Below are 22,264 nucleotides of genomic sequence, written 5' to 3' on the forward strand. Positions count from 1 at the left end.
TCAGAACAGTAGGCTAAGTTATGAGGGGGAAAGGGACCAAATTATTAAGGTGAGGCACATGGGCTACTAACAGCTTACTACACAACATACACTTAGTATTACTTTCTTAGCTACGGCATACAAATCTCCCTGGCATATTACATCATTTATGCAGCAGCATAAAATACATTTTTGGACTCACCTTGTTGTGCTGTGCTCATTTGAACAGGAAGGTGGCGCGGCGGTCTTTGTGGGAAAATTTTGTCATCAAAGTCTGGCATTCTCTGGATTTATGGTGCTTTCAAGACAACTGGGAACTCTGGGAAAAAAACAAGGTTGAATCATGACTTCAGTGATCTTCAGATCAGAGCTCTAGAAAGAGGCCAGAGTTCCTGACTTGGAATTACAAGTTGGATGACCGTTAAAAACGTATTTTCCCAGTCGGAGCTAGTTTTTTTCAGAGTTCCCAGTTCTATTGAACTGACTGACGTCTGAGATTTCCCAGTTTTGAGTTTCCAGTTGTTTTGAACGTGGCAGAAGTCATGCTGGATTGAGAGCATGGCCAATGTAGTACAACTTTTCTGGCCCATGGTGTTGAATGTTTATTATTTTAAGCTTGGAAAAGAGACCCATAAACAGACTTGGACCACACACCCACTCCACTGAATAGCAGGCTAGTGATTGCTTTGCAACACTTGCAGTTAACCACTGATTCCTTCCAAACCACTCATTGTTGAATTTGTGATTTCCAACTTGTTGTAATGTTTATGCCCAATGGCCGATGAGCACCGATACGTTTTATCTATAATTTCTCTTCATATGACAAGGATTGAAAAGGATTTTCCAGTAGATTGTCTACATAATTCATGACGATGACTGCTTGTCTAGCTTGCTAGCTAAGATTTTTAAAGTATGATGTTGTCATGATCAGTCCAATCAAAGCTACGGTAGATATAACGTGATTTGACATTTTTATCTGTGGCCAATGACCTTGAGCCTTATTGGATGGGCACTTCTAATGTAACTCTATGGCAGCACCCAAGGGGTTTGAATTTTAAAGATCTAGCCGTAGATTTTGCAGTGAGGTAGTGTCCCCATGAGTGACAGAACACTGAGCCAATCATGGCGCAACTAGAGAACATTACCAACCCCTACGCTCCGTATTTTCTGCTGGCTACCCCACCACCACAGAAAGCACTGAGCTAGGCTGAACCACCTCCATTTTGGAGCTGCCTTACTCAAGAAAGCAAAAAAGAGACCATGTTTGTATTTTGTTTTATTAAACTCAATGATTCTTAAAAAATTATTATTATAATTTTTTTTTTACAATGTTTGCAAACTGATATGTGATACGTTTAATTGCCAAAATAACATGTAAAACAGGCACACGTTTTTTAAAAATATATATATTTTATTTTTTTATTAGCTAAACAGGTGGGGGCTCACTCCGACCCTAACCAGGAGTAGTTCTGTGAGTCCTAAAGACAATTGAATTCATGATAGAAATATCAGAACTTCAGTGGAATACCATTTTATCCCATTATTAAAAGATCTCAGTCTAGATAAATATGTTGAAACTTTAGTAGGAAAACTTCATAGCTTATAAGTAAATTATAATTTTTTTGTTAAATCAGCTAGAAGCCTGCAAGGCTATGACACCTTCAAGGCTTTAAACCTCGGAATTATAACAAGACACTGTTCCTCATTTCCTTTGTGCTTTCAAATCACGTCTGTGTAATTGTAGAAGTTTTTTAAAAAGATGTACGGAAATACTCAACCCTCCCTTCTGAAAACAACATAATTATTCAAGTGACGAGGGCAGTAGTACTGTAGTTGAATAATTAATCTCTATCAGGCCTATTGGTGATTGGCTGCTCAGGAAGCTATCATACAGGTGCTCACTTATATTCTCCCCCTTTATCCTTCTTTTTGCTTCCACCTCCAAAGATGGCTGCCGCGATACCTGCAACAGCAAGGACTCCAAAGCCCACCATTGCGGCCATTCCCACTGTTTCCACAGCCTGCTGAACCTGGCAGAAAAAGACATTCATTTGAATGAAGGACTGATTCAGAAATAGTCATAGATGCTTTGAATGTATAACAACAAGTAATCCAGTTACTCTACACTCTCTTGACACACATTCATAGCTTGAGAATGTCATTATGGCTCACAAGATAACTCTATGCTGAGCACAGTACACCTATTGATGAGCACCAGTCCAGTGTACCTACCTGTCGAGACTCAGCCTTCCCATATCTCAGCTCTGTGACAAAGTGCTCACAGTTCCCCTTGAAGACACAGAAGGGCAGCTCCTGGTCCACATAGGCCTGGGCGTCCTTCAGTATCTCACAGATAGGTCTGACCTATAATAATATAATGCATGACATTTAGCAGATCATTTTATGCTAAGCTATTTATGCCATTTAGCAGACGTTTTTATCTTAAGCGAACTTACACTAGTGCATGCATACATTTTCATTTGGTTGGCCCCAGCGGGAATCAAAACACTATTCTGGCATTACAAGCACCATGCTCTATCAACTGAGCCACATAGGATCACACAGGCTGGCACCTTATTCCCAGCGGTAGAAAAAGTACCCAAGTGTCATACTTGAGTAAAAGTAAAGATACCTTAATAAAAAATGACTCCAGTAAAAGTGAAAGTCACACAGTAAAATACTACTTGAGTAAAAGTCTAAAAGTATTTGGTTTTAAATATACTTAAGTATCAAAAGTAAATGGAATTGCTAAAATGTACTTAAGTATCAAAAGTAAATGGAATTGCTAAAATGTACTTAAGTATCAAAAGTAAATGGAATTGCTAAAATGTACTTAAGTATCAAAAGTAAATGGAATTGCTAAAATGTACTTAAGTATCAAAAGTAAATGGAATTGCTAAAATGTACTTAAGTATCAAAAGTAAATGGAATTGCTAAAATGTACTTAAGTATCAAAAGTAAATGGAATTGCTAAAATGTACTTAAGTATCAAAAGTAAATGGAATTGCTAAAATGTACTTAAGTATCAAAAGCAAAAGTAAACCATTTCAAATTCCTTATATTAAATAAAACAGACAGAATCATTTTATTTTTATTTATTTTTTCGCAGACAGCCAAGGGCACACTCCAACACTCAGACATCATTTACACTCCAACACTCAGACATCATTTACACTCCAACACTCAGACATCATTTACACTCCAACACTCAGACATCATTTACACTCCAACACTCAGATATCATTTACACTCCAACACTCAGACATCATTTACACTCCAACACTCAAGACATCATTTACACTCCAACACTCAAGACATCATTTACACTCCAACACTCAGACATCATTTACACTCCAACACTCAGACATCATTTACACTCCAACACTCAGACATCATTTACACTCCAACACTCAGACATCATTTACACTCCAACACTCAGACATCATTTACACTCCAACACTCAGACATCATTTACACTCCAACACTCAGACATCATTTACACTCCAACACTCAGACATCATTTACACTCCAACACTCAGACATCATTTACACTCCAACACTCAGACATCATTTACACTCCAACACTCAGACATCATTTACACTCCAACACTCAGACATCATTTACAAATGAAGCATTTGTGTTTAGTGAGTCCGCCAGATCAGAGGCAGTAGGGATGACCAGGGATGTTCTCTTGATAAGTACTTTTGGGTTTCAGGGAAAATGTATGGAGTAAAAAGTACATCTTTTTTTTAGGAACGTAGTGAAGTAAAAGTTGGCAAAAATATAAATAGTAAAGTACAGATACCCCCCAAAAATACTTAAGTAGTACTTTAACACAGTGCACTATGTTTGACCAGGGCCCCATGGGGTGCTATTTTGGGTCGCAACAATACTGTACTTACCTGGTAATCCTGATCAAGCTGGTTGTTGATGCACCACTGATCATGCCCCACCACGTCCCAGATCTTTTCCTTCTTCACCTTAGCCTTGTCACTGAGCACAGACATCAGGCTGTTGGAACTGGCTCCAGGGACCTCGGCTGGGGAGCAAAGAGACATGGGAGAAGGAGAGGGAAAAATTCCAAGGGAGGGGGTGCACAGACAAAACATGTCATAAAACATATCATCAGTGCCAAAGATGAGTTTAAAGTTGAGTTTTGTCACATTAGTTTTTATCAGAAAGTATTCACACCCCTTGACATTTTCCACATTTTTGTTGCGTTACAGCCTGAATTTAAAATGGAAAAAAATGAGATTTTGTGTCACTGGCCTACAAACAATAACCCATAATGCCAAATTGGAAGGATGCTTTTCAATTTTTTTTACAAATGAATTAAAAATGAAAATCTGAAATGTCTTCAGTCAATAAGTATTCAATCCCTTTGTTATGACAAGCCTAAATAAGTTCAAGGGTAAACATTTGCTTAACAAGTCACATAACACCTTTCAGCAGAACAATATTCTAAAACACAGGGCCAAATATACACTGGAGTTGCTTACCAAGGCGACAATGAATGTTCCTGAGTGGCCTAGTAGCAGTTTTGACTTAAATCGTCATGAAAATTTATGGAAAAACTTGAAAATAGCTGTCTAGCAATAATCAACAACCAACTTGACAGAGCTTGAGGATTTTTTGAAAGAATAATGAGCAAATATTGTACAATCCAAGTGTACAATATCTGTTAGAGACTTACCCAGAAAGACTCACCGCTGTAATCGCTGCCAAATGTGTTTCTAACATTGACTCGGGGACGAATACTTCTAATCAAAAAGCAGTGCATTCAGAAAGAATTCAGACCTGGACTTTTTCCACATTTTGTTACGTTACAGACTTATTCTAAAATATCAATCTACGCACAATACCCCATAATAGCAAAGCAAAAACAGGTTTTTAGAAATGCTAGCAAATGTATAAAATAAAAACTGAAATGCCTTATTATTATTTTGCATCTTCAAAGTGGTTGTCATGTTGTTTAAATCAAATGATACAAACCCCCCAAAATCTATTTTAATTCCAGGTTGTAAGGCAACAAAATAGGAAAAATGCCAGGGGGGTGAATACTTTCGCAAGCCACTGTATGTAGGCTACTGTATATAAATTGTTGAGTGCACTATATCTTCTAAAATAAAGATTTGATCATACTCAATAGTATAACTCACAGGGTGGGGCCAGGTGAACGACAAAACCGTCACCAACGTACAAAGTCCAGTGTTGGAAGTTGCATCTGAATATCTCTATCAGGTCCCCTGGCTCTGGCTTCTCATCGTACTGCCAAGGGAGAAATAATAAGTAGGATTTAGCAAATCTGTGTATTGCCACATACAGGGGTGTTGTTGCTAGACACCCTCTTGTTGAAGTATGCAACCGCCAACCAACTGCCAAGTATGCCGTTCTGAAAGGGAAAGTGCTCAGATCTCGTCGTGCAAACACTACTTTGTACAAACAAAATGTAAACATTACAAACACTACTTTGTACAAACAAAATGTAAACATTACAAACACTACTTTGTACAAACAAAATGTAAACATTACAAACACTACTTTGTACAAACAAAATGTAAACATTACAAACACTACTTTGTACAAACAAAATGTAAACATTACAAACACTACTTTGTACAAACAAAATGTAAACATTACAAACACTACTTTGTACAAACAAAATGTAAACATTACAAACACTACTTTGTACAAACAAAATGTAAATATTTGCATAAAAACAGATTACACAGAGACAGTGGACACAATCAACATTTGGATTGGACTTTACTTACCAATGTTGGAGCCATGGTTACCGTTATTTACTTTCCACAGTTTTGATTTCCCTTTTGCTTGTAAATAACTTTACGTTTTTCCTGAGCTTTTATCTCGACCCTGTAAAGTCAGAACAAAATCTATGGGTTATATTTAGGGGGCCTGTTTTCCTAAGACATTAGCTAACAAAATATTAGGCATTCTATTGGCTAATAAACTAGATACTGATCTAATTTCACTATGTTCTGGTGTCTATAAAACATCTGTGGAGTGTATTCATGGATGCCAAGGAGAGCCAGGCTACACCAAAAAAATATATATATATAATTTTCAATTACTTTTGTCTCTCTGTTTCAGAATTTTTCTTCAATTCATTCCCAAGAGGCTGAAGATAGCTGCCAAAAGCTAAAACGTACGTATCGTTAGGATCGTAAGGAAATCGATATGTAAATGGTTAGGATCCTAAGAAAAGCCATGTGTGAAACAGAAAACGTAACCGTTAAATTAGATGTGTAAACGTACAAACCCTACGATACGACTATGGATGAACATTTACACGTCTCATTAGATGTGTAAACGCACAAACCCTACGATACGACTATGGATGAACATTTACACGTCTCATTAGATGTGTAAACGTACAAACCCTACGATACGACTATGGATGAACATTTACACGTCTCATTAGATCTGTAAACGTACAAACCCTACGATACGACTATGGATGAACATTTACACGTCTCATTAGATCTGTAAACGTACAAACCCTACGATACGACTATGGATGAACATTTACACGTCTCATTAGATCTGTAAACGTACAAACCCTACGATACGACTATGGATGAACATTTACACGTCTCATTAGATGTGTAAACGTACAAACCCTACGATACGACTATGGATGAACATTTACACGTCTCATTAGATGTGTAAACGTACAAACCCTACGATACGACTATGGATGAACATTTACACGTCTCATTAGATGTGTAAACGTACAAACCCTACGATACGACTATGGATGAACATTTACACGTCTCATTAGATCTGTAAACGTACAAACCCTACGATACGACTATGGATGAACATTTACACGTCTCATTAGATGTGTAAACGTACAAACCCTACGATACGACTATGGATGAACATTTACACGTCTCATTAGATGTGTAAACGTACAAACCCTACGATACGACTATGGATGAACATTTACACGTCTCATTAGATGTGTAAACGTACAAACACTACGATACGACTATGGATGAACATTTACACGTCTCATTAGATCTGTAAACGTACAAACCCTACGATACGACTATGGATGAACATTTACACGTCTCATTAGATGTGTAAACGTACAAACCCTACGATACGACTATGGATGAACATTTACACGTCTCATTAGATGTGTAAACGTACAAACCCTACGATACGACTATGGATGAACATTTACACGTCTCATTAGATGTGTAAACGTACAAACCCTACGATACGACTATGGATGAACATTTACACGTCTCATTAGATGTGTAAACGTACAAACCCTACGATACGACTATGGATGAACATTTACACGTCTCATTAGATCTGTAAACGTACAAACCCTACGATACGACTATGGATGAACATTTACACGTCTCATTAGATGTGTAAACGTACAAACCCTACGATACGACTATGGATGAACATTTACACGTCTCATTAGATGTGTAAACGTACAAACCCTACGATACGACTATGGATGAACATTTACACGTCTCATTAGATGTGTAAACGTACAAACCCTACGATACGACTATGGATGAACATTTACACGTCTCATTAGATGTGTAAACGTACAAACCCTACGATACGACTATGGATGAACATTTACACGTCTCATTAGATGTGTAAACGTACAAACCCTACGATACGACTATGGATGAACATTTACACGTCTCATTAGATGTGTAAACGTACAAACCCTACGATACGACTATGGATGAACATTTACTCGGGTTACACATCTTTTTTATACGCACAAACGTGTGACATCTGCAAAGGACATGAACCGGATGTAGCTAGTCAAAGATAGCTAGTCAATCAAGCAACTCTAGCCAAGACTTTATAGTTGATTTGCAGCTTCCGGTTTCATTTCCAGAATAAAAGTCTAGAGCATTCGATAAGGGCGTTATAACAGTAGATGACGTAATACAGGCTTGGGCCTTCAGCAAATTACTTGTGTGAGAATTGTATTATAAAGACACAGAGGACCCTTGTCTAAAATAAACGCCTGAGCTGCAAAATAGAAAGTAAATATGATTTAGGCTAGGCCTATTCCACTATCTAAATATGCCATACTGTTGTGTGTTATTGAACAGTCATATAATTGCATCATTGATTTTTTATAGCCGCGTGGGGGCTACTGTGGTGATCATGTACACTTTTTCCAGTATTTGGGAGCACGGACTTGTAGGCCTTATACTAGGCCTTTTGACTGTTGTATTAGTGAATTCCACTCTGTATGTAGGCTTGTAGCCATTTGCATTGCACAACCCCATCACGCAGAGGCTATATCCATATCAATAAATTAGGTTAAAGAAATATTGATTAAGTCTTAGCTATAACCTGTCCTGAGCTAAATAGCCAAGGGATCCCAAATGGTCAAGACTATGAATAGCCTATTCTTATTGCCAGATTGGTTTTCCCTATCCTATTAGCCACTGCATGTGCTTCTTCAACTATTTAGTTTCAAATGTATTTAGAGGCCTGTGAGCTGGGTCCTCTTTTTAAGGGGAGGCCTATAATAAAAGCAGTAATAAAACACAAATAGAGTACTGCAAGACACCAGTACCCAAAATTAAAGCCTAAATTGCAATGCCTACAGGTTTGTAGATAGGCCTAAATGAAACATTGAACTATTAGTAATATAGAATGGAGAATTTTAACTTGAAAACATGCAGGAATCCTCTTTCCGGTTTCCCAGACTTCTGTTTTTTGTATACTGTGTTATGCTTGTTCTCATAGTACTCCTCACAAGTTGTTGTTGGTGAGATGAAATTGCCAAAACTTGGAAAGGTATTATTGTACATCAGAATTGCAACACAAGATTTGTTCAAGACTAAACGTTTTCTCCGTAATCATAACATGGTGTTTACATGTTCACAGATGAAATTTCACATTTACGTTTCACGCATGGCTTTTCTTATGATCCTAACAATTTACGTATGGATTTTCTTACGATCCTAACGATTCATACGTTCAACCTTTTGGCAGCTATCTGGCTCCATATGTATCTCACCGGAGAAAGCATGTGAGCGACCAAAACAGTGCCCCTCTGTCTCTTTATGTGTAGGTCATCTATCTGATGCTGTCTGGTCCAAACGAGTATGACATTGTTGCCGCCCATAGCATTGAATGGAATGCAAGGGAAGCATGCGTGCATTGGGCTTACCTTGATTTTAAAAAAGCATAAAAAATTAGCCAATCAGCGTTGAGCTAAACAGAGCGAGCTCAACTGTGAATGGTCTTGGCGCACCAAAAGAAAGTGTCAAGGGAAGCCAGCTTTGATATTGGTGTCACTCCTATCAAATCACATTGAGCATACGTCATTGACAGAAACAACTTGAATTGTTGCATCTTGTTGTGTTGTTGTCGTCTGGTGGCTAGCTAGCTAGCTAAAATTGTCCCTTTCCTAAATTAGCCATGGATGGAGATAGAGATTTGAACTTGTGGTTTTACTTAATTCTCCTTACTGGCCAATGATTGTAATGCTGATTCTGATCCAACCATTAATTAATACATTGTTGTGCCCCTGGCCTGAGAGGATGGAAGTTCAATATGTAGCTAGATGTAGAAGGCTAATGTTAACTAGCTAACATTGCCCATGAATGGAAGTTAGGCTAGCAAACAACCATTTTAGCAAGGTAGCCTAGGACAACAATAAATAAAAGCCTGTCCTGTATGACAGAGTGATAGACTGTTTTGTCAACATGAAAGAGAGGAGGATGGCATTGGAGTTTCTCGACAAGTAGGGTGTAAACATATTTTTCTACTTGCACAAACAGAAATCCGAACCATGGACAGCCGCATCTTAAATATATATATAGAGAGAGCGAACAGACACAGAGAGCATGGCAACCTGAGTTCTTCTGCAAAAAGATAGAATTTAGAGTTGGATAAATGTAAATAAACTTGCATTTTTTCACTAGGACATCAAAACCTTCATTCCAAATCACAATTCCATACCTAAAACCTTAATTTTGAACAAAATTACCTGAATGGACTATTACTAGCAAGAATTATCAAGAAGAAAAAAAACTTCTAACAAACCAAAACCTGCATAAGAAACACAGCGGAATATGGAAACACCATCTAGCAGAAAACTAGGTGAGTAATGTTCAGTCTGAACTTACTTCTGAAGCCAAAAATTAAAAGACAATCTCTTGGTAATTTTATTATATAAAGCTTAATAAATAAGGCTATGAAGCTGCTATGAAAGAAACTGACTGAAATTCCCACAGAAGTGTGAAGTGAGAGGTGTGAAAACTCTTGAGCCTAACAATGGCAGGAGAGTTTCCCGTCCCATTGGTGCAGAGGTAACAGCCCACAAAATTAGGTGGAAACTGAGATGCACTTCCTAGCCTCCTGCCCAATGTATGACCATATTAGAGACACATATTTCCCTCAGATTACACAGATCCACAAAGAACTCCAAAACAAACCCAATTTTGATAAACTCCCATATCTACCGGGTGAAATCCCACAGTGTGCCATCACAGCAGCAAGATTTGTGACCTGTTGCCACAAGAAAAGGGCAACCAGTGAAGAACAAACACCATTATAGATACAACCCTTATTTATGCTTATTTATTTTCCCTTCTGTACTTTAACCATTTGTACATTGTTACAACACTGTATGTATATATATATATATATATATACACGTAATATGACATTTGTAATGTCTTTATTGTTTTGAAACTTCTGTATGTGTAATGTTTACTGTTCATTTGTATTGTTTATTTAACTTTTGTATATTATCTACCTCACTTGCTTTGGCAATGTTAACACATGTTTCCCATGCCAATAAAACCCTTGAATTGAATTAAAATATAGTACCCCCTGGATTCATCTCTATTTTTAACTGATATGCAGCCTTCAATTGTAAGTTACATCAATAAGAAACAATATTGTTGCTTTGATCACATCAGAAGATATCCTCCTCAGAATCTCCAAAATACAATAGTCACAGGACAACTTTATTCTGCCGTCTTAAAGGACCATTCGCCGTCACTCACACTGTTGGGGCGAGTGACTCTGAACTTACTATGGCTAGCCCCAAGTCCTTCTTGTTTCTCTGGTGCTTTATGCTATTTGCCTCATGACTCCTGCGTGTGTAACAGTATAGCTTCTGTCCCTCTCCTCGCCCCAACCTGGGCTCCGACCAGGGACCCTCTGCACACATCAACCACAGTCACTCACGAAGCATCGTTACCCATCGCGCCACAAAAGCTGCGGCCCTTGCAGAGCAAGGGGAACAACTACTTCTAGGTCTCAGAGCGAGTGACGTCACCGACTGAAACACTATTAACGCGCACCACCGCTAACTAGCTAGCCATTTCACATCGGCCGCACGTGCTTTGTTGACTATGAACTTTCTTGTTTACCCAACCGTGGGTTCTAACCACCTCTCGCCAGCTTTGTATTCATGTTACCTGATGAAATTGCTTTACAATATGATCTTGTGCATGTATACCCAGGCCAATTTACTGTTGCTAACCCCAATTCTGGTTTCTGCTCTGATTTCTGCTTCACGGATTTCTGCTCTCGTAAAAGCCTGGGTTTTCTGCACATTAACACTAGAAGGTTTTAACATAAAATGGATCAATTGAAAGTGTGGGTTCACAGCTCCAATCCAGATGTGTTGGTCATTACTGAGTCGTGGTTAAGGAAGAGTGTTTTGAATACTGATGTTAACCTTTCTGGTTATAACCTTTTTCGGCAAGACAGATGGTGGGGGAGTGGCAATCTTTACCAAGGATCACCTTCAGTGCTCGGTTGTCTCCACCAAGTCTGTCCCCAAACAACTTGATTTCCTGGTTTTACGCATTAAACGTTCAAATAACTCTTTGTTGACTTGTTGCTGGGTGTTATCGGCCACCATGATCCCCTCTGTCGAAGACACCTGGACCATCTTTTGTTAAATTTTCAGTGGTATCGTTAACAAATACGCACCCATAAAGAAAATTATCATTAAAAATAGGTTCAGTCCCTGGTTCGACCGTGATCTGTCAGAGTTACTCCACCTCAAGAATTCCATTTGGCAAATCGCTCGGCACACGCATACTCAGACTGACTGGCTTTCGTTCAGGCAAATTAGAAATAAGTGCACTCAGGCTATCAAGAAGGCCAAAGTTAGTTACTTTAAGGAGCAGTTCTCTCTCTGTGGGTCTAACTGCAAGAAGTTCTGGAAAACGGTTAAAGACCTGGAGAATAAACCCTCCTCCTCACAGCTGCCTATGTCCCTTAATGTTGATGATCTGGTTGTTACTGACAAGGAGCACATGGCTGAGCTCTTTAATCACCACTTCATTAAGTCAGGATTCCTATTTGACTCTGCCATGACTCCTAGAACTATTCAACATTTCATCATATCCCACCCCTTCTAATCCCTGATGCTGCTTCATCTTTTTCCCCTGCCACGCTTCAAAGTTTCTCCCTGCAGGCGGTCACTGAGTCCGAGGTGCTAAAGGAGCTCCTTAAACTTGACCCCAACAAAAACATCTGGGCCAGATGGTTTAGACGCTTTCTTCTTTAAGGTTGCTGCCCCTATCATGGCCAAGCCTGTCTCTCCTCTCTAGAGAGGTTCCCATTGCTTGGAAGGCAGCCACTGGGCATCCTTTATTTAAGGGGTGAGACCAAGATGATCCTAACTGTTATAGGCCTATTTCTATTTTGCCCTGTTTATCAAAAGTGTTGGAAAAACTTGTCAAAAATGAACTGACTGGCTTTCTTGACGTCTATAGTATTCTCTCGGGTACACAATCTGGTTTCCGCTTAGGTTATGGATGTGTCACTGCAACCTTAAAGGTCCTCAATGATGTCACCATTGCCCTTGATTCTAAGCAATGTTGTGCTGCTATTTTTATTGACTTGGCCAAAGCATTTGATACGCTAGACCATTCCATTCTTGTGGGCCGGCTAAGGATTATTGGTGTCTCTGAGGGGTCTTTGGCCTGGTTTGCTAACTACCTCTCTCAAAGAGTGCATTGTATAAAGTCAAAACATCTGCTGTCTCAGCCACTGTCTGTCACCAAGGGAGTACCCCCAAGGCTCGATCCTAGGTCCCACGCTCTTCTCAATTTACATCAACAACATTGCACAAGCAGTAGGAAGCGCTCTCATCCATTTATATGCAGATGATACAGTCTTATACTCAGCTGGCCCCTCCCCGGATTTTGTATTAAACGCTCTACAACAAAGCTTTCTTAGTATCCAACAAGCTTTCTCTGTCCTTAACCTTGTTCTGAACAACTCTAAAACAAAGGTAATGTGGTTTGGTAGCAAGAATGCCCCTCTCCCCACCGGTGTGATTACTACCTCTGAGGGTTTAGAGCTTGAGGTAGTCACCCCATACAAGTGTCATACACTGTCCTTCTCTCAGCACATATCAAAGCTGCAGGCTAAGGTTAAATCTAGACTTGGTTTCCTCTATGGTAATCGCTCCTCTTTCACCCCAGCTGCCAAACTAACCCTGATTCAGATGACCATCCTACCCATGATAGACTACAGAGACGTGATTTTATAGATCGGCAGGTAAGAGGGATCTCGAGCGGCTAGATGTTCTTTACCATTCGGCCATCAGATTTGCCACAAATGCTCTTTATAGGACACATCACTGCACTCTATACTACTCTGTAAACTGGCCACCTCTGTATACCTGTCTCAAGGCCCACTGGTTGATGCTTATTTATAAAACCCTCTTAGGCCTCAGTCCCCCCTATCTGAGATACCTACTGCAGTCCTCATCCTCCAACATACAACACCCGTTCTGCCAGTCACATTCTGATAAAGGTTCCCAAAGCACACAGATCCCTGGGTCACTCCTCTTTTCAGTTCTCTGCAGCTAAGGACTGGAACGAGCTGCAAAAAAACACTCAAACTGGACCGTTTTATCTACATCTGTTCATTCAAAGACTCAATCATGGACACTCTTACTGACAGTTGTGGCTGCTTCACGTGATGTATTGTTGTCTCTACTTTCTTGCCATTTGTGGTGCTGTCTGTGCCCAATAATGTTTGTACCATAGTTTGTGCTGTGTCATGACTCTCATTTGAGGATCCAAAGATCAGGTTACAGTGGATCAGCGTCTACAGAGCCCTCTCACCCGCAGAGGGGGGAAGGGATTGATGTGGGGGGTTTTATGACACCTCACGTCGATCGTAAATTGTGGGCAGCAGACGACTCCTTTTGGTCTCTAGTATGGGTGAATGGAATGTCTTTGTTACAGAAGATTTTGCCACCCACAACATCCAACAAGGAACACTGGGACAATATATTTCAACATCTGAATGTTGGGAATGATGAAAGATGGAATTTGGAAAATTAATGTATATTTTACCATGTCATTAAAAATGGTATAAACACGTTATAATGAAAAAATTGTAACTTGAGGAGCTTTAACACTGTGTATATCAGGTTTACATCCTTTACGTGGTGTAGAAAATATCAAGGATGAAGAGAATGTTTTTGTGATGATAGGATTGTGATTTTAGTTCTCTAACAAGATCATAGTAATTATAATACTTTGCCTCTTAACTAGCCACGCCCCTGGGAGCCCAGCGAGCATGTCATCGTGATGAAAATGCCCCTTTTACCCAGAAGGTATAAAATATTGAGTTAAGAATTAACATACCAGACTAAACGGACCATAAGCTGCAGCTAGGTCACGACCAATGAAAATCAACATGACGTTGAAGAAGACGAAGTAGCCTCTAACAGTCAATATTACGGTTGAGTATATCTAAGAAAGGGAATTTGAGTATGAACATCTGGTTACTCTTTTCAAATCATCACCGACTACACTGCTTTCATCACCACTTGGGATCATTGACACGGCTGATTAGCCGTCCTCAGAAGACCACGCTTCAAGAACAAGTGCAAGTAAACAGACAACTAAGAAGAGCATTGTGACCTGTTGTGAACGATCAGAGCCTTACACCTGAGAACGAAGGAGAAGGCCCATCCAAAGGAGAAGGCCCAATCTAACAATTTTCACGAAGGCCTGGGTCCAACAGAGATACACGACAAAGACCTTCAACACGTAAATACATGCATTACTTCTTACCCAAAGGGGCAGCAGTTCGGGGCAAGGTATTAGGGTTACTGTGAGCATAGTTCCCCAAAGTATCCAAGTGTTGTCTCTCTTTCTCTTTAACTCTCCATCTTTTGTAACAACTGTCATATTGTGTTAGTCCGCCAGGTACCGGTCATCATATTAAGTTTCTAATCAATAACCTATACTGTGTGTGTGGGTGTCTGTGTGTATCCTGTGTTTTCATTTAGTGTGTTAGTAAATAAATAAATAAATACATTTATGTGGTACAAAATTATCAGTAAGACTCAGGTTTGTGCAGATTCAATAAGTCAGAATGAGACTGATGTGAGGTAATGATTAATAAGTGACTGTTTTTGATATATATATCCTTTAGGTAATTCGGGAGATGGTAACTCGTTAAACAATTTCTCCCGTGGTGCCCCAAAGTCCTAATGAGTTAATTGTTACATGATTAATTTAATCTGGTAAGAATTAGACATAGTAGGTAATTATTCGATAAATAACAGTCATCACATTAATGAGAGTCACGTCACGACTAGAGGTCGATTTCAAATTTTCATAACAATCGGAAATCTGTATATTTTTTTACACCTTTATTTAATCTTTATTTAACTAGACAAGTCAGTTAAGAACACATTCTTATTTTCAATGACGGCCTAGGAATGGTGGGTAAACTGCATCGTTCAGGGGCAGAACGACAGATTTTCACTTTGTCAGCTCGGGGGATCCAATCTTACAGTTAACTAGTCCAGCGCAATAACAACCTGCCTCTCTCTCGTTGCACTCCACAAGGAGACTGCCTGTTACGCAAATGCAGTAAGCCAAGGTAAGTTGCTAGCTAGCATTATACTTATCTTATAAAAAACAATCAATCATAATCACTAGTTAACTACACATGGTTGATGATATTGTCTAGCGTGTCATGCATTGCGTATAATCTGACTGAGCATACAAGTATCTAAGTATCTGACTGAGCGGTGGTAGGCAGAAGAAGGCGCGTAAATATTAATTCAAACAGCACTTTCTGCGTTTTGCCAGAAGGTCTTCCTTGTGCGTCAAGCATTGCCCTGTTTATGACTTCAAGCATATCAACTCCTGAGATGATGCTGGTGTAACCGAAGTGAAATGGCTGGCCAGTTAGCGCACGCTAATAGCGTTTCAAACGTCACTCGCTTGCTCTGAGCCTTGGAGTGGTTGTTTCCCTTGCTCTGCATGGGTAACGCTGTTCGAGGGTGGCTGTTGTCGTTGTTTTCCTGGTTCGAGCCCAGGGAGGAGCGAGGAGAGGGACGGAAGCTATACTGTTACACTGGCAATACTAAAGTGCCTATAAGAACATCCAATAGTCAAAGGTTAATGAAATACAAATGGTATAGAGAGAAATAGTCCTATAAATCCTGTAATAACTACAACCTAAAACTTCTTACCTGGGAATATTGAAGACTCATGTTAAAAGGATGTTCTGAGCAAGGAACTTAAACGTTAGCTTTCTTACATGGCAAATATTGCACTTTTACTTTCTTCTCCAACACTTTGGTTTTTGCATTATTTAAACCAAATTGAACATGTTTCATTATTTATTTGAGGCTAAAATGATTTTATTGATATATTATATTAAGTTAAAATAAGTGTTCATTCAGTATTGTTGCAATTGTCATTATTAAAAAATATATATTTTTTTTTAAATCGGCCTATTAATCGGTATCGGCTTTATTGGTCCTCCAATAATCGGTATCGGCGTTGAAAAATTATAATCTGTCGACCTCTAGTCACGACAGCTGCTACCATGTTGTGCTGCTACCATGTTGTGCTGCTGCCATGTTGTGTTGCTACCATGCTGTGTTTTTATGTGTTGCTGCCATGCTGTTGTTGGCTTAGGTCTCTCTTTATGTAGTGTTGTGGTGTCTCTCATGTCGTGATGTGTGTTTTGTCCTATATTTTTATTTGATTTTGTATTTTGAATCGCAGCCCTCGTCCCCCCAGGAGGCCTTTTGCCTTTTGGTTGGCCGTCATTGTAAATAAGAATTTGTTCTTAACTGACTTGCCAAGTTAAATAATGGTTAAATAAAAAATAAAAAACATAATATATATCTTGATTGGATTAAATTGTTTTTGGTATCTTTTAGTTGTCACTGTATTAGACTAAGCAAAGGTGATTTGATAATGTTGAAATGGTGTTGGAATAGTGGAGGCAACTCCTGTTTTCTTTGCAACTTGTGGTAAATGTCTGTGGTTCTAAATTAATAGTTGTTTAGTGGTCCGAAAATGTCGGAAACATTAACTTGCTTGAGGTCATGTAACTGTCTATTACATGCAATATGCTATGTGGACTAAACCGAACAGAGGTTGCTATCCAGTTTTGTGATAAAATAAAAGGTTTGGGTGAATTTATTCTTCAACTGTCTTATTGTCTCGGGCTTTAGGCCTAAATAACACTGTGGCAACATATTACTTAACAGGTTATAGAGCAAACAACACAATTATCACAACACATAGGTTGTAATATGGCTTTTTTTCTGGCTTCCTCAGTGATTTTACCCACGCACCGCTACTGTAAAAAAAAAACATTAATTATGCAAGGAAATCGCTTGCTACTTTAGCTACGTTATTGTAACTGACCACAAACGGCACACAACATAGACTATGTTTGCATGCTGTCAAGACTTGCGATCCCATTTAGCTAGCTAGATATTTGTAATTCTCACAAGTACTTTAGTCTAGATAATCACTAAATACTTGACCCTTCTTATAACTTACAGTAAGTTCCGTGTCGTTGCTACGATGTTGATTGCTTTACATCGAACACAGAAATAACTTTAGACGTCAACGATCAGCTGACTCGAAAAAAAGCAAACCAATCCGAGGGCGTATCTCCTGGCAGCGTACGTGCTGACGTGATTTCCAAGTACAGTGTCAGGCCAGTAGATGGCAATAAATTACCCCTCGAAAGACAATGATAGAATAAGAAAATAATGACTTCCGGTTTTGGAGCGCACTTGTAACAAGCTACGAATAATCAACTCTACACGTCAAATATGATGATATAAGGGGAGAGTTCTTCATGTTCTATTTTCAGTTTGGGAAGTTGAACGATGTGTGCCGTGTTTGACGGGACTTCCCTGACAGTCACCATGCAGCCCTCTCTCACTCACACACCGCAGAATGCATTTAGGTGAGTTGCTTAGCATAGGTAGCATGCTAGCTAGCTAGCCAGTAGTTGTAGCTATGTGGCTGCTTCCCTACTGTACCAACAAGTTATAAGGCTGTTATTGTGCTAAGGTGCTAGATGCAGTGGTCAGCATTTTTCAAGCATATTTATGAAATATTACAGTCTGAGAGAAAATACAATTGATACCAATTGTTTTTAGAGAGAAACTTAACTTTTATCGTGTGTGTAGCCCCCAGGAACTGTCCCAGGAGATAAAATCCTTCATCAGTGGCGTGGACCAGACCCAGGGTCGTAAACTCAGCGTCCGTGAGCATGCCCGCTGTGCCGTGCGTCTACTACGGTCTGTGCCTGCCTGTCGCGGGGCGGTCCTCGAGCACCTAAGGGGCGTGTACAACGAGCACGTCTCAGCCTTTCTTCACAATCTAGAGACAAACGGCGATGGCGACGGGGACTCCAACCTGGAGGATGTCATCACGGAGGTCCATGGCGTCCTGGCGGAGTTCATTAAGCTCAACCCCCGAGCCTGGGCTCCCCTTGTCTCAACCTGGGCTGTAGACCTGCTGGGGCAGCTGAGCTCCAAGCATGCTGGCCGCAGGGCAGCTCCCCACTCCTCCAGCCTCAACGAGCTGCTGCAGCTGTGGATGTCCTGTGCGGCTACACGCTCCCTCATGGAGGCCTATACCCAGTGCCTAGCGGCCATGATAGCCTGGTGTCCTGACCAATGTGTGGACGCTCTCCTGGACACCTCCGTGCAGCACTCCCCCCACTTCGACTGGGTGGTGGCTCACATCGGATCCTCCTTCCCGGGCACCATCATCAGCCGTGTCCTGGCCTGTGGCCTTAAAGACTTCTGCTCCCACGGGACGGCTGACAAGTGTCAGGGAGATAAGAGCAGCCGAGTGCCTAAGATCGGCTCTGTGGTGGGGATCCTAGGCCACCTGGCGGCGCGGCACTCTGACAGCATCCGGCGGGAGCTGCTGAGGATGTTCCAGGAGAGCCTCAGTCCCCCGACTATACCCCCCAGCTCTGGGTCCACCTCCTTGGAGCACTCAGCCCAGCTCCGCAGAGCCACAGTGCCCTTCCTTCTCCAGCTGGCGGCGCTGTCTCCTTCTCTTCTGGGCGCCGTATCTACAGAGCTGGTGGAGTCTCTACGGCCTCCAGTCTTGCTCCAGCTCCAGGCTGTTCTACAGGGCCTTCCCAGGGACGAGCTTGACAACATGCTGGGACTGGCTGTCCACCTCATCGCCCAGAGCCCTGCTGGAGGGGCACGCATCCTCCGCTTCCTAGCTGACACGGCCACTCCCGCCTCTGTCATCATCTCCGGCCCCATGTCTTCCCCTCACGAGGGGGTCCGGGAGGCCTGCGACCTCCTCCTCCAGATGCTCCTGCTGCACCTCCACAAGCTGGTCTACACCCGCTCAGAAGGGGATGACGGCTACTACAGCCGCCCCCACTCTCCCTCCTCCCAGGCGCCCCGTGTGGTCCCCTTCCTAGAGGAGCTGCAGTCCCACGTGGGAGAGCTCTGTGCTGAGATGCTGAGACTGGAGAGGAAGCGTCATCTCTGGCTGCACCAGCTGCTGTGTCTGCTGTGTCTGCTGTCTGTATACGGGGGCCCTAGCGTGGCCACGGAGGCCCTCTGTCAGCTGCTCACCCTGGCCCGGAACCCAGACCAGCTGGCCCTGGCCTGGCAGCTCCACACCCCACTGTCCGCCTGCCTGCCGGGCCTCATCCCTGCCGCAGTGACCCGCTGCGTGGCCCAGATCCATACACACACCCTGGGACCCAGGCAGCTCTGCCAGCTCCTTCTCAACCTGGGCTCTGCCATGCAGAGTGTACAGGAGGAGGAGAGGAGGGGCCCAGGAGGAGGTATGGGAGGAGGAGGTGCTAGTCCTCAGTCCTCCATGCCAGTGCAGGTTGGAGCAGCGGTCTCAGGACACCTCCATGACTTCTGTCCTCTGCTCCTCCACAGTGATCCGGCGGTATCCCACGCTGCCGTGTGGCTCCTGTCCCGCAGCCCCCTCCCCCGTGCTGCCCTGCCTTCCCACCTGTTGCTTGTTTGTCGAGCTGCCGTCACACACTTCTTTCTGGCACTGCGGAGGAGAGGAGAGACAGGGAAGGGGAGAGACGAAGGCCAGGGAGGAGAGGCGGTGAACTGTTCGGTGCTCCTCCTGTCCCGTCTGGTAGGTTACTCCCCTCTAACCCTCAAATGTGTCCTGCAGCACCTGGTGGAGGGAGCTCTACATAAAGGAAACACTGACTTGTTCGGAGGGCAGAGTGAGGACATTGGAGGGGACACCCCCATCTCCCCGTCCCTGGCCCCTGACCGGGTGGGCTCCCTGCTGGACATCAACTGCAGGTTCGGCACCACGGTCAACTTCTCTGGCAGTGTGTGGTCTGTGTTCCATGCTGGGGTGATAGGGAAGGGTCTGAAGCAGCGCAGTGCTACGCCTCACCCTGACGCCGCCAGTGTCATACAGAATGTCCAGACTCTGCTGGCTGTCACCGTCCAGTGCTGCAGTGCACCCTCCGGGAATGGCGGCAACGGTGGAGGCACCCGACACCAGCCCTCCGTTCCAGACGAGCCGCCGCCCATCAACGCTGAGGCGGCCAAAATGATGGCAGTGACGCTGGTGGAGTATATCTGCCCCGACGTGGCCAACGGGGAACTGTCATGGCCGCCAGAGGAACATGCACGCACAACTGTAGAACGTGACATACACATCCGCCGCTGCTTCGAGGCCCACCCTGTCCTCTTCCCTTTACTCCATGTTGTGGCTGCCGGGCGTCCTGCTCTCTGTTACTGTTCTGCGGTGCTCCGGGGCCTGCTGGCCACTCTGCTGGCCCACTGGGAGGCTTCGAGGGAGGCTTTGGCGATGGACTCCCCGTGGCACCTCCAGGCCTCATGCATGCTGGTGTCCTGTATGGGCGAGGGCCAGCTGCTGCCCCCTGTGCTGGGCAACGTCCACGAGGCTTTCCCCTACCTGACGCCGTTCGAAGTGAGGCTTCTCCTCCTGGCTGTGTGGGAATATGTAAGGGGTAACGGCCCCATGCCACAGAAGTTTGTCTTCAGTGCCGAGAAGGGCCTGTTCTGCCGGGATTTCTCGCGGGACGGAGACGTGGCGAGATACGTAGCACCCATTCACAGTGTCCTGCATAAGAACATTGACCGGCTGGGGCATCTATGCTGGCGTTTCCAGCTCTGAACAAGGGAAGGAGAGAACTGATAGAGGGATGGACAGGAAAAAGGTGCAAGAAGTGGGACGGTTGGAATTGTTTGTGAAAGATGAGGATGGGGGTGGTTGGTGATCGGGAATTGTGGAGATGTTGCTTTGCTGTTTTCTTGTTTGTTGCTCTAACTTGAATCTAGATCTGTATGCACTCTGAAGCATAGTTGAGCATATTATATCTACTGTTTATCTTTCTCCTGTTTTGTATCATTTTTATAGATTAAGTATAATTTTTTATGTAGCTGTTACTGTAGGGGGATAAAAACATGTAGTATACCATAAATTAGCAGAAAAGGGAGTGATCATAATTTTGTTGTTTCAAATATCTGGCCTTTGAACTTGACTGTCTACATTTCGAGCTACAGCAGTTCTGAATTTCAATTCAACTTATTTTTTCTTGAATTGAAACAGAAGTACAACTTTGTAATGAGAAGGTACATCAATGATAATGTAATCATTTTACATCAACTAACACAGCCTGCAGGTATATGATGAATCACACAAACATTCCATAAAATGTCTTTACATACAGCACAATTTATGTTTGAACCAGATCTCCTAATAAATGTGCAAGAGTGCAGCAAAGCTGAGACTGTTATTTTGTCAACCTAGAGGGGTATTCTATCAACACTACACCTTTGACACTTAATGGGCCATTTTCAATTCATTAATTGGATTTGAATGAATCTGAATTGACCCCAAATGTGCATGCCATTCTAAACAGCCATACATATCTGTAAAAGATCATTGTCTCTGACTTCCATATGCTCTGTACAAATGTTTCACAATGTAGTTTTATATTGGTAGAGCCTGT

The 22,264-nt window shown here is 42.1% G+C and overlaps 2 protein-coding genes across 3 annotated transcripts; one reads left to right on the plus strand and one right to left on the minus strand.

The window, feature by feature from the left end:
* Positions 1-1,242: 1,242 nt before the first annotated feature.
* Positions 1,243-18,574, minus strand: LOC110504680 (phospholipase A and acyltransferase 4). 2 transcript variants are annotated; one of them, XM_036970267.2, is made up of 6 exons: positions 18,436-18,574; positions 5,755-5,854; positions 5,140-5,248; positions 3,883-4,019; positions 2,212-2,343; positions 1,243-2,009 (listed from the first exon to the last, which is right to left on the minus strand). In XM_036970267.2, exons 2-6 carry the CDS (start codon positions 5,767-5,769, stop codon positions 1,878-1,880), a joined length of 525 nt encoding a protein of 174 aa, XP_036826162.1. In that variant the 5' UTR covers positions 5,770-5,854; positions 18,436-18,574; the 3' UTR covers positions 1,243-1,877. The 2 variants fall into 2 exon arrangements, with proteins under 2 accessions (XP_036826162.1, XP_021439127.1); XM_021583452.3 differs by lacking the exon at positions 18,436-18,574 and adding an exon at positions 17,812-17,961.
* LOC149971547 (integrator complex subunit 5-like) lies at positions 17,951-22,035 on the plus strand. Its single transcript, XM_021583419.3, has 2 exons — positions 17,951-18,226; positions 18,453-22,035. The coding sequence occupies exons 1-2, from the start codon at positions 18,147-18,149 to the stop codon at positions 21,424-21,426; spliced, it is 3,054 nt and encodes a 1,017-aa protein (XP_021439094.1). The 5' UTR covers positions 17,951-18,146; the 3' UTR covers positions 21,427-22,035.
* Positions 22,036-22,264: the final 229 nt, after the last annotated feature.

The sequence above is a fragment of the Oncorhynchus mykiss genome, chromosome 25 (genome assembly GCF_057628025.1).
Source record: "Oncorhynchus mykiss isolate SJ-2025 chromosome 25, ASM5762802v1, whole genome shotgun sequence".
NCBI classification, from domain to species: domain Eukaryota; kingdom Metazoa; phylum Chordata; class Actinopteri; order Salmoniformes; family Salmonidae; genus Oncorhynchus; species Oncorhynchus mykiss.